The sequence below is a fragment of the Castor canadensis genome, chromosome 2 (genome assembly GCF_047511655.1).
Source record: "Castor canadensis chromosome 2, mCasCan1.hap1v2, whole genome shotgun sequence".
In the NCBI taxonomy this organism is placed as follows: Eukaryota; Metazoa; Chordata; class Mammalia; order Rodentia; family Castoridae; genus Castor; species Castor canadensis.
This window is the reverse complement of record NC_133387.1, coordinates 184567826-184580714: the sequence shown is the minus strand read 5'-3', so window position 1 is coordinate 184580714 and position 12889 is coordinate 184567826. Positions and strand designations below refer to the sequence as shown.

The window sequence follows — 12889 nt, the reverse complement described above, 5'->3', positions numbered from 1 at the left end:
ATTACCCTCATGTGGGACCTGCGCAGATGCTCACCTGAGAACATGTGGTGTGAGTCAGGATGGGTGAGCTAGGGTTGGGGAGGTCTGACTGAGTTGGGGAGAGGACCCCACCAGCATTTCTTATTTGAGAATTCTGTTTTTGCTCTTGTGCAGATCTCCCAAGTTAGACTCCAGGACAGGGCACTGTCATCAACTCTGCATGGTCCTTAGGAGACAAAGGGCAGTACAGAGCTCATCTCTGGCCAGCAGGTAGGAGGCACAGCGGCCGCTGGTTTCTTATTTGTGTAGTCAATAGAGAATGAGGCCTAGCAGTCAGAAAGAAGGATCAGGAAGGATCTCTCAGCAAGGCTTCTATTTTCTAGAGCCCAGAAGTCTCCAGGTGTATATCCAGGAGATGCTGCTCTGTTTCCTCTGGGAGCCCACCCTACCTCTAGCCCCAAGGCACCTGGCTGACTTCAAAGGAGCAGCACCTGTGGCAAAAAGTGTTTGTGAGTTGCTGGGGTGATCACAGCTTGGTTCCAGAGACTCAGTTCCCCTTGCATGAGAAGGTAGTTTCTGTTCTGACTAGTCCCACAGTTACTTTCTCATTCCCCATGGGCTCGAAGGCTTTCATAAGTTCCTTCCTCTCACTCTACTCTCTATAAACTCAGTGTTTCCAAGTTCAGTAAGCTTTCTTCACAGAGGACCTTCAACCAATTCTTAGCTATGCCTGGTATTTCCAGCAAGGCCCTGCCCTTTGGAGTCCAGATGTGCAAAAGGGGGAAACAATGGGCAAAGTCCTCTTTCTGTCCCACTGCTTATTTGGGTATCACCATCATGAAGCTGGTTGGGGTCACCCCACAAAGGTTCTAGCCAGGGCTGACTCTTCAAGATGCTACTTCCCTGGGACCTGCCAAGGAGCAAACACAGGTGCTCCCTCCCGAGGGCTAGAGTCCAGGCTGGTGTGAAGCTGAGTTAGGATTCTAGAGAACGCCGGGTTCAGAAGACAAGGTGAGATAATAACTGTTCAAAGCTCCACCCTGAACTTGGGAGACTTCTCCAGACTCCAGTGTTCCAGCTCCCACCCACCTGGGTGCTTCTCCCAGCTAGACTCTGAACCACAAAATAACACATCAGCATTAGAACATAATCAGGTTTTTATTTTCACAACCTCCTACTGTTCAACCAAGTTACTAAGTTGTAAATGCCCCACACAAACAAGGACAAAAGGTCTTAGTAACTTGAGTCTGGAGATTTTTTTTTTTTAAATCCTTTTTTAGTTCAACATAAATGAGAAAGAAAAAATACTTCTGACATTTTCAAAGGACAGATATAGGAAAGTATATTTGTATACATTCAACATATACTGCGTATATTGGTTACTACAAAGCAATGGTGTTTTTTTAAAAGTGGAGTTCGCAAGATGGCACTGTTAATAGGCTCCCTGGCTTTCGTCCGGGCGGCTGCTGGCGGGCAGCACCTGCTCTTCCATAAATACAGTACCCCGTGAACAGATCAGATCCAGTCCAGCATGTGGGAACAGCAGGGCAAGTTGGGGGCATCAGGGTTGGAGTGAGCCCAGAGAAGTCAGCAAGAGCCTTTTGGACTTTCTTGGTGAGTAGGCCCCCTTCTGGTGAATAGTTGGTGACCCCTCCAAGTGGAGGAGCAAATAGGGGTCATGGGAACATGGGACCAGTCCCTAGCAAGGCTCTTGCACTGCGAAAATCCACTAAAGGGATAGGGGGCTCAGGTGCCAAGCTGCCGGTGTCAGTGGAGAAGGTCAAGCTGCGTGGGGACCCTGCCAGCGACATCAGGATGCCATGCTGGGTACCCAGGTACTTTCTTCTGTGCAAATTCAGTGTGAAAGATTAGGAGGGGGCTGGGGACCTTTAACTCTCCTTTCCTAGCAAAAAAGTTCGAGTCAGAGTATGTAGCATCTTTCTCTGCTTTTGACAATCAGAAGGAGAGAGCCCAGATCCTCTCTCAGCCCCAGGCAGCAGAGAAGACTTTGGTTTCTAACAGTGAAGAGAAAGAAAGGTAATGGCAAACACTAGCTATTGCGTATGCACTGCTTCAGCAGGGAAAGGAGGCCACTGCAGCTGTCACTGCACAGGTAGGAGCTGCTCACATTTACAATGCCAAAGAAATTATTTTGAACAAAAGGTGCAAGTCACAATTCAAATAGAACAAAATCTGTCTAAACATTTCTCTTTTAAACAAAAATTCTTTTTGTCTTTATTTATTAATAATAACAATAATATCAACATCTACTAAAAACAATGCCTACATGATCAAGAATTAAAATGTAAGGAGCTGAGGATGCCCAGGGGGGAGGAGGAGGTTAAGAGAGAGGCAAAACCCAAGACAACCTCCTATTCTTCTTACCTGTGACAAAGAGTTAGAAAGGGAAAGTCACAAACACACACACACACACACACACACACACATATGCATACATATACACACATATGCACACACACACACACGGAGAAACAATCCTTTTCATAGCACGACAGAAAATGAGAATGAAAGATGACACAGAACGCATAGTGCACGGTTGTCGGGTATTTAGTCCATGGTAGAACCAGTCAGATGGTGGAGGTGACCAACTGGGCAGACTACAGAGTGGGAGCTGAGTTATACACCAAAGGGGACTCAAGCTGAGACCTCCTAGCTGGCAAGCCATCGGTGCCAGGTCACCCCAGCCTCTGTGCTAAAGTTTTGATCCAGTCTTGCTGAGCCACGTGTGTTTCAGTGAATCCCAGCAGTAGAGACTTCTCGGGTTCCAGGTTTGGGCTCTTCTCTCTCTTTTTGTTCTCCAACCACCAGAGACCATTGTCCCTGGGCCCTGGCTCTGTCCCTTTCTCCACCACGAGCTTCCTGAGATGTTATCCTCTAGTGTTTGCTCTTGTGGAAGGGGGATGTGAAGGAGGAGAGGGCGCTCTGCTGATGAAGGAAGGCCCTGAGGCCCCTGGCCTCTGAACCCTAACTGCTGGCTCTCCTGTCTCAAAAATGAACAAAGACAGAAACAAAAGACAAAGAAAGAAGGATCAAGAAAGGCAGGAAAAAAAAATCACCTCCAAAAGAAAATACCAAAAACGAATAAAAAAAAGCACAAACCCAAAAACAAAACAAAAGGAACCACCAACTCAAACACACCAAATACACTTTCACGAAAGATAGAGAAAATGGATTTCCTGTTTATTTCCTTGGTGACTTGGTCATACAAGCAAACATGGCAAACCTCCCTCAGAACCCAAAATAACAGCACAGCCCATTGATGGGCACAATGCAAGGAAAGGAACCATGAAATTCTGGGCAGAGAGAAATACGATGGCGATTGGTGCGATGCTGCTAGATACAGTTGGTTTACGGTCGGCCTTCTCCTTCCCAAGCTGTACACAGACCTGCAACACAGCAGACAGAGATGGCGGGGCAAGCTGTGGGTGCCTGCCCAGCAAGCACAAGGCCCTGAGTTCAAACCCCAGTATGGGTCTGGGGAGAGGGGAAGGCAGACACAGAGGATTGGTTTAAAAAGGGCAAATCATTTTTTTTGGTACTGGAAATGGAACCCAGGGTCTTGCATATGCCAGGCAAGTGCTGTACCCAGCAAGCTACAACCCCAGTCCTGAATTTTTTTTTTTTTTTTTAAAGCAACTCATGTGCTCTTACCTGCCACACTTTAAGAGGCTCTGATACGGATTTGCCTGGTGGCTGCACCTGCATTAAGTCGTTTTTGTCTTTCCAGAGACAGTGCCAAGAGTACCAGCTGTACATCCTTTGCATTACTCCAGCCAAGCTGGTCAATCGTCCCTTTTCTACCACAGGCCTCTGGTTACACCTCCTGTCTGAATACCCTGCCACTTGTTCCTTAAAAAGTATGGCTGGAGCCAGGTGCTGGTGGCTCACACCTCTAATCCTAGATACTCAGGAGGCACAGATCAGGAGGATCAGAGTTCAAAGTCAGTCTGAGAAACAGTTCAAGAGACTCTCAAACAATCCCAACACAAAAATGGCTGGTAGAGTGGCTCAAGCGGTAGAGCATCTGCCCAGCAAGCATGAGGCCCTGAGTTCAAACCCCAGTACTGCCAAAGCAAAACAAAAAAACCAGAAAAGTATGGCTGGACGTTTTCATCCTTCAGGACTGAGTTTAAAGACTGCCTCATTTCCTTAGTAAGTTGGCCAGAGGTCACCTCTGTCCTTTGGAGTCATACCTCACTGTCTCTACCTACAATATGAGACGGGTCGTGTGTATTTTCTCCATACTTAAATCAAGGGACTGAGTCAGCATTCCTTTTGTATGCCCCCATCCTCATCCCAAAACTAGCATAGTGTTTAATGAAAAGGCAGGAAGATGTGATGGTTGTAGGAAAGAGTGCCACTGTCAGCATCTCTAACAATGAATTTCCTGATGGATTGGGAGCTGGAACTGGGCCCACAGTGCTGGCCTGGCCCTCACCAGGGTGACACTTACTTTTGACTTCTTGTTACACGCCTGCCTGCTCCATGCTGAAGGACACCTCAGGATGCTTATAGCTGAGCAGAATGTCTGTGATACACGTAGACGGGTAGCAAGAGGCGTTTAAGTGCTGGCTGCCTTCACTTAGGTCCAGGTGCTCGTGACCTCCCAGACTCACACCGCATTCTACAAGACCACAAAAGAGTGTGCGAGATTGGCAGGGAGCCAGGGGCAGGGGGTGGGCAGGCAAGCGGAAGACACAGAGGAGGAAGAGGCACCTGTCTGAGTACTGAACATTCTGACTGTAGCTCACGCAGGTCCTCTAGTTGTGAGTGGCTGCACTGGGGCAGGGTTCTTCCTGACTCTTTCCAGTGTTCCACTTCCCTTGTCCTTTCCCTGTTCCCACCCTCAAGTACAAGCACTGCTGTATGTGGGAGAAGAGCCTCCACTACAGGAAGCCAGCATCTCTCACCACACATGCTAAGGATACAGGTGCTACTGTTTCTGCCTTTGTACAGATGAGGAGGACCTGGGAATCCAGCATGTCAAATGTGTGGGCTGCGGACTGGTCCTTCCCCAGGCCTAGGCCTTATAGTTGACTGGTTCTAAGGTATTAAGTGTCCCACTAGAGCAAGGGCAGCACCACACATGGGACTGTGCCGGCCCCATGCTCAGCCAGAATCCAGGCCGTCTTCCGCACTCACACGAGGCATACACGGGCGAGGGAGCTATGCCAGAGCCCCACAAGCACGCATGGCTCTGCCTCCCAATGGATCCTTTCCACACAAGAGGGGAGAGGTCCCTGGCAAAGACGGAAGGAGGGCCCCCTCTATAACGTTCCCCGGGTGACCATGCATGAGGTCCCTTACCCTCATTTGCCCCATCCCGAAACTGCTGACTGCCCATGAGTGAAGACTGACTGAGAACTGCATCTGACATCCGGGCTGAACTCAGCGCCTTCCCAGCCACGAGACTCATTCCTGGCAAGTTATCCAGCTGTACCTGCAGAAAGCAATCAGGAAAAGAAATAAGGACACCAGAGAATGTGCTACCCTCAGGTGACCCTTGGGGACAACTGTTCCTATCTAAGAGCCCAGGCAAAAGGTGGCCTGGGTCCCACTGCAGACTCCTTTCCTCTTAACAGCACCAGCTCAGGGGGATACTCTCAGCACCCCCATCCCACAGGGGTGGGAGGGCCTGGTGCATCTCAGCTGGAGTTTGTCCCCTTGATGCGTACATGTCTGGAAGGCAGCCTCCTGAACCCCTCACTACTAGGAGCCTGTCATCAATGGGTACAGCAGTGTATTTCTTTGGTGGTACTGGGGTTTGAACTCTGGGCCTAACACTTGATAGGCAGGCACTCTACCACTTGAGCCACTCTGTCAGCCCCTAGGAGCCGGTCTTCAGACAGCACTGGTCCACCACACTCCACGCTAAACAGTTCTCTAGCTGCCCTGCATAATATGGAGGCTACTGAGCACAAGAGGTGACAAGTATGGTATTTTATGCAACTTCAGTAAGTTTATACTTGCAGAGCCAAGGGTGCCCTATCTGTGTCACCTGAGCAGTGTGCCCTGGATGACAAGACTCTGCTCCCTGAGGAAGTCATGAAGCTGCAACTAACAGGCCAAGAGTCACAGGTTCCTCTGCTGGGAACCGAGTTTAGACTGACGGGGGGGAGGTTTACCAATCAAGACTGCAAAAGGCAACTCTTTCTGGTTCCTCAGTCTAAAACATGGACCATAGGCCCTATTGGAATGAAGGCTGCTCTGTTAGGGTGATTCGAAGAAAAGCTCCTGTAATTCCCAGAGGTGCTGGACTGAGTGAGGAGCAGATGCCACCCACATTACTATGCTTTGTTTTCAAGCTGGGACTGGCAAGAGGGACCAACATACGTAAGCATCATCGCTGTTCTGGATCGTGTGGTGTCTCTGGAGGGTCCGGGGCCTGTGATGCTCACTGACTGACAGCCGTGCTGGACACCCAAGCCCGCTGTGATCCTCCATCGCTTGTCCTGGAGAACTTCTGTCCATGCAGTTTCCTATGACAGATTCTGAGGAGACAGAGCAGGACAGGGTCAGCAGGCCTCCAGCTTCTCCTAGTAATGTCAGCTCCCATGAAAGAAATGAGAGACCTTGCAAGGGACAATGAGCAAGCTGAGGACCGTATGTGCACTGGCTGATAATCCTCAGCCGGCTGGAACTTGTACTCAGAGCAGCTGGGAGCAGCCTGACAATCCCAAGTCCTCCAGCAAATTGGAGTTTCTTCATGAAGGGACCACACCCTAAGAAAAAAATCCCACAGAACGGAGGTTGACTGGGTAACACGGACCCTTTCCTTCTTTCTTCAACTCTCTGCAGACTTAACTGGCTATGTTCTCAAACCGAGATGCACAGAGGAATGACTGTGCTGTCAGGTGCCACTCGCATGGGAGGACGTGCCCCCTCCCCTGTCCCCTGCCCCATTCTACAGATGCCTCCTCTGTCCTTCCTTGGTTTCCACCTCAGAACCATCCCACTCCTCTCCTCGTTCTACTTCCCAAATTGCTGCTTCCAACTCCTGTGGCCCCCACCCTTTATAAGCAAGCACATTTCCATTGTCTAATTCCACAGTTTCAATTACACTGACCCATACATCCAGCTGTTTACTAGACAGCTTTCCTTGGATATCTAACCAGCATGTAACACTCACCATGTCCAATTCCAAGTTCCTCAATCTCCCCGATACCCGGTTACTCCTAAAGACACCCCTGTTTTGATGCCTCATTTTCTTAATCTTCTTGGTATAAGCTCTTGGGGTTACTACTGATTCCTTAGTCCTGGTCCTACAACAGTTTAAAGTCTAAAGAATCTACCTGTGGAATGAGGATACTTCAGTCCCCTTCTTTGCAATCTCACTGAGGCCCCTTTACCTCTTGGCTGGATTATTAGGTAACCATCCCCCAACCACACCGCTGCAGAGATTACTCTAAGAAGACCTCACACTTTCTTTCACAACACCCCCCATCCTGTCTGTCTTCCAGTCGGCCTCTCACTCTTCACTCCCCACACACTCACAGTCCTATGCACACACAATCCTGCCACACACAGTCCATATCTGTCCTCGTCCCCTCTGCCTGGAAATACCTCATTCTCTTATCTCTGTTCTTGCCAGTCCAAACCAACTCATCCTTCTCGGTACTCCTCAAATGTTTTCTTTCATCTTTATGAAACTTTCTCTTTCAAGCAGAAATCAAATGATTCTCCTTTTAAACTTCAGAAGACTTGGTATCCAATTGCTCTGACGTTACCTGGCACCATGTTTAATCGTGTACTTGTCTTAATCATTCCTGATATATGGGAAGCTCTTTGCGGGCAAGAACTGTATCTGATTCCCACCTGTGAGTCTTCGGTACTCCAGAATAGTCCTACTCCCAGCAGGCATTTAATATCATCTCTTTAACCGATGTTAATAAAAATGCTCTTTTAATATGGGTTGGCATCCTGTCTGAGTCACATACTCCTATGGCCTAGAGTTTGGAGAGAAGTGAGTATTTTTTCTGATCAGGTCAGTCAAGAAGAGTGACGGGACATAGCTAAGTTGGCAGGATCCTCTGGTAGCACTTTTGGCTTCAGTCTTTAGGGCTTGAGAGCTGACCATATGTTCTGCTTGCTTTGTTGGTTTTTTTGAGGTAAAACTCCTTGGAAACTATTAGACTCTCTCTCCTGATGAACCAACCCTTGGTGAGATCAAGTTTTTAAAAACTTTTTTTTTTGGCAGTACTGGAGTTTGAACTTGGGGCTTCATGCTTGCTAAAGTAGGCGCTCTACGGCCTGAGCCATGCCTCCAGCCTTTTAAAAAACATTTTTGTGTGTGTGGTGCTAGGGCTTGAACTCAGGGCCTACACCTTGACCCACTCCACCAGCCCTTTTTTTGTGAAGGGTTTTTTCAAGACAGGGTCTCTCGAACTATTTGCCCTGGTTGGCTTTGAACCACGATCCTCTTGATTACTGCCTCCAGAGTAGTTAGGATTACAGGCGTGAGCCACCAGTGCCTGGCTTAAAAACTTTTAAATGGGCTAAATTAGCTAACTGTGCCATTCCAGTATCTAGTTGAACGATGAAAGTAAGCACATTGCCTGGGTGTTGAGTGAAGGGTTTTAGGTCTCTATATTCAAATGGCTTCCTATGAGCCCCCAGGCTCAGGCTTAGGGGCTAAGGTAGGATGAGGTAGGATGAGAAGGGGTGGGAAGTAAGTGACACACGTCACTAGGAAGGTGAGACGTTCAGGGGAAGAATTAGAAGGGGGAGGTGGGGCTTCCTAACTACCAAAGATGAAGGTTTGAGGAATCTTTTGATTGTCTCTGAGTGAGCAGGTTAAAGAAAAAGGCAGACGCCAACTTTTTGCTACCGAGGGCTGAAAGCCAGCAGGGAGAAGACAAAGGTAAGCCTGCACAAGAAAACCTCCTCTTTCTGTGGGACTAGCTCAACCATCTTGTCCACTCAGCCAGTTTCTGTCAGTGGGCCAGGGCCCAGGTAAACCACTGGCAGGAAGCGGTGCGACACTGGCTCTGTGGGGCAGGAGCTGCTGTCCTGTCCACTCAGCCAAGATGCAGAACCAGAAGCAGCTTTGGACTTTTTCAAAGTATTTTCTTTTTTTAAAGATGGCCACTGGTATCCTATCTTTTCTTTCTTTCTTTTTTTTGAGACAAGCTCTCACTATGTAGCCAGGCTGGCTTTGAACTCATCATCTCCCCTCTTCTGCTTCCAGAGTGCTGAGATTACAGGTATGCACCACGCACCTGGCTCAAAGTTTTACTATGCCTACATTCTCTTCATCTTCCCCTCACCCCACCCTTGGTGCTGGGAATGGAACTGAGGGCCTCAGCCATTGCTCCACCACTGAGCCCTACATTCTTGTCAAGAGTTAAAAACATCCACTCACTTCCTTGGGAGTCTTTCTTCCTTTAAACCTGCATAGAGTTAGCTACAAATCTTATCAGAGCAGGTGCACCTCCTTGCTTCCCTCAAAGAGAAACACCAGAATCTCCTGTTCAGAGATTTTTTTTCTTTTTGCAGTCCTGGGGTTTGATCTCAGGACCTTGTGTTTTGTAGGCAGGTGCTCTACCACTTCAGCCACATGCTCAGCCCTTTTTTCGCTTTGGTTATTTTTCAAATATGGCGTCATGTGTATACCCTGGCAGGCCTGGACCTAACCCTCCTATTTACCCTTCCCATACAGCTGAGATAATAGGTGTGCCCCACCACAATCAGCTTTTCATTGCTTGAGAAGAGAGGGGTCTTGCAAAATTTTCCTGGGGCTGGCCTCAAATCTTGATTCCTAGATCTCTGCCTCCCGAGTACCTAAAACTACACCCCACCCGGCTCTTGTTTAGAGATTTTTTTTTTAAAGGATCAGTATGATTTGGGCTGGAGGCATGACTAAAGTAGTAAAGCACCTGCTCAGCAAGCCTGAGGTTGTGAGTTCAAATCCTAGTACTACCACCCCAAAATAAAAGGTTCATTAGCAAACATGGGGAGGTGGTGAAGCTAACAAAATATATTAGTCCTTGTTCTTGGCATTTAGCACCTTCATTCGTTTTCTGGAGTCCTACAACCTTTTTGTTTTTGGTGGGACTAACATTTGAACTAAGGGGTTTGTACTTGCTAATCAGGCATTCTACCACTTAGGCCACATCTCCAGTCCCTTGTGCTCTGGTTATTTTTTTGGAAATGGGTCTATCTTTTTTGGCCTGGGCTGGCCTCAAATCTTGATCCTCCCAATTTCAGCATCCCAAGTAACTAGGATTATAGGCATGAGGCACCTGCACCCAGCCAAACTAAATCTTTTCTCCTTGGAAGTTGATTTTCTCAGGTATTTTGTCACAGAAGCATAAAGGAAGACCAAAGAATCAGGAAATTTCAGGTTGGATCCAGCTCCATCATCCAGAGTATCCAAACATGGGTAGGTCATTTAACCTCTACTTCCCCAAAGGTTTCCTGTCTGAAAAATGAGGGTTGCTTGAGGGCTCAAAAAAGACAGCACAAGTGAAAGGCTCTTTGATAAAATGTGAAGGATTCCACAAGTAAGGATTATTCCTTAGGAATTCTAAGCCTGTATCTGGAGGTCCTTTGTGACACTCTAGATGAGACCTACTGACCAGCTGGGGGGGAGGGGTGAGTAGACTGACCCACTGACCAAGGGAAGCGACTCTTTGGCACCCTTTACATCACTCCGGGAGCTAGAAGGATATATAAATAATGCAGGGAAGGTGACTTCCAAGAGCCCGATGTGCAAGTATTTACCAAAGCAAAGCTGAGAGGTTCAGAGGGTAGGAAGGCAGTCTCATCAGACAAGGGGAAAATGCACAAACGAGCCCAATGCACACCACCCACCTGCTGGGACCAGCGGGGGCAGCTTGAACAACTCGATTCAACCTGTCAGTGTTGACTCATCCTTACTCATTTACTGGGTTTTAAGAGTAAATGGGAGAAATAACAAGTTTGCATCTTCCTTTTAAAGGCTCTGCGAGGGCTAAGCCCTAACTCCTCCAGGCCACCAGCACCATGGCCCTCTGAGAGGCCTGGAGTAGTAAGGCTGAAGCTGGCTGAGCTCAGAGAAAAGGATGTGGTTTTCTTTATGAATTCAAGTTGTTAATCTCACTGTGTAAACTGGTTGTGCTGTTGTATTTATTTATTTGCAAAGTCAAAAAAAAAATGTAAGAGTACGGAAGGAAGACAAACCTTATTTTTACTTCGGGGTTGGTAGAGTGACTCAAGTGGAAGAGAGCCTGCCTAACAAGTTCGAGGCCCTGAGTTCAAACCCCAGAACTCAAACAACAACAACAAAACCCACAAAAACACAAACAAACGACCACCACCAACAATAAAACACCACTAACCAAGCACCACCAATGGAAAAACCTTATTTTTTTCTAGAGGGTCAGGCAGGAAAATTCTAGGCACCACAGGGTCGTTTCTGAAGCGTCTGTGTGTTTGAAAGAAACATTGGCCAAGCTGCCTGCTCAGTGCTTGGCAATACCCAGCCTCCAGGCTGATGGCAAACAGCTATTCAGGAAACAAGAAACCACAGACGATGACACGAGGGCATCTAAGCTGTCTTGAGTAGCACCAACTATCTCTGTCCATCTGCCCTTAAGAGGCTGTAGGAGGTGTGCCTCAAGTGGCAGAGCACCTGTTTTGCAAGCTCAAGGCCCTGAGTTCAAACTCCAGTCCCACCAAAAAAAAAAAGTTTACCAGGTGCTGGTGGCTCATGCCTATAATCCTAGCTACTCGGGAGACAGAGATCAGGAGGCTTGCAGTTCAAAGCCAGCTCAGGCAAATAGTTCAAGAAACCCTATTTTGAAAAAACCCAACACACAAAAAAAAACCAGCTGGTGGAGTGGCTTAAGTGGTAAAGCACCTGCCTAAGCAAGTGTGAAGACACACGTTCAAACCCCAGTACCACCAAAAAAACCACCCAAAAACCAAAAAAAAAACCCTTTAGAAAGGCCAGGTGAGCTGTGAACTTTTTAATTTGATCATCACACAGCACTTGAAGCTACAGCTCAGCCTGAGATGGTTTGCTTCCCCCAGGAGAGCAGAACCTCCCCTGAGGGTGGGACCTTTATCTTTTCTTCTCTGCACTCACAACTGGCACCTAGAATACAGTCTTGTGCAAGAGTAATTTAATAAACAGTGATAAATTAACAGTTGACTGTGTGGGGACCAGTGAGTATATGCACAGACATGGAGGATCATTAAAGGAAGCAGCAGTTTTTCTGTCTGAACAGAAAAACAAGAGGCGATCCCGTACCTGCCTGCAGGGTGGTGGTGGACAGCATAATCTTTTTGTGGCAAAAGTGATGGCAAATGATCTGTGAAAATTCTGTGGTAAAGTACAAACGTAGCTGGTCATGGTGCTGCATGTCTATAACCCCAGCACTCAGGAGGCTGGGGCAGGAAGATCACAATCTGAGGGTTTTAAAGTTACAGGTCAGGTGGAAGTAGTTTCCACTATAAAAGAGGAACTTCACGTATACTTCCCAGGGCAGGTATAAAAAATAAATAACTGAGTCAGAAGCACCAAGCATGGAGCACGACTGCTACACACATGAATTCCATGCTGCTTCTCCTAGGGCATTCAGTGCAACACCCTTCATTACACAGACGAACGAATGGAAGAGAGGCCACATGACAGTCCCTCGGTCACTCAGTACACTCATTTCAGGTAGGTCAGTGGGGACGCCCCCATAAAGAAATCACTCTAAACATACAGAGGTGTACAACCCGGGGGAATTTTTAACTATCCTGAGTAGCATGCACTGGGTTTCCCAAGACCATCAATGTCCCACCCTGCACTGCATCCTAAACTTCCACCATCATATGTACATTGCTTTATTTGTTAAAGGCAACTGCCAATGTGGTTTCCAAAGTCACAACAAAGGAAGACATGTGAGATAGGTATGGTGGC

At 47.7% G+C, this 12889-nt stretch overlaps 1 protein-coding gene across 8 annotated transcripts in view; it reads right to left on the bottom strand.

Moving 5' to 3' along the window:
- Window positions 1-1118: 1118 nt before the first annotated feature.
- Window positions 1119-12889, bottom strand: part of Sik3 (SIK family kinase 3) — a 216062-nt gene continuing 204291 nt past the window's right edge. For 7 of the 8 annotated variants that reach the window (XM_020184313.2, XM_074066673.1, XM_020184318.2 and 4 more), the window contains 4 exons: window positions 6334-6491; window positions 5308-5440; window positions 4454-4624; window positions 2680-3386 (listed from right to left, as the gene is read on the bottom strand). In XM_020184313.2, the coding sequence (XP_020039902.2) occupies window positions 4467-4624; window positions 5308-5440; window positions 6334-6491 (449 nt within the window). In that variant the 3' untranslated portion in view covers window positions 2680-3386; window positions 4454-4466. Of the gene's footprint in view, window positions 3387-4453; window positions 4625-5307; window positions 5441-6333; window positions 6492-12889 lie in introns of all 8 variants that reach the window. The other variant, XM_020184314.2, reaches the window with a different exon arrangement.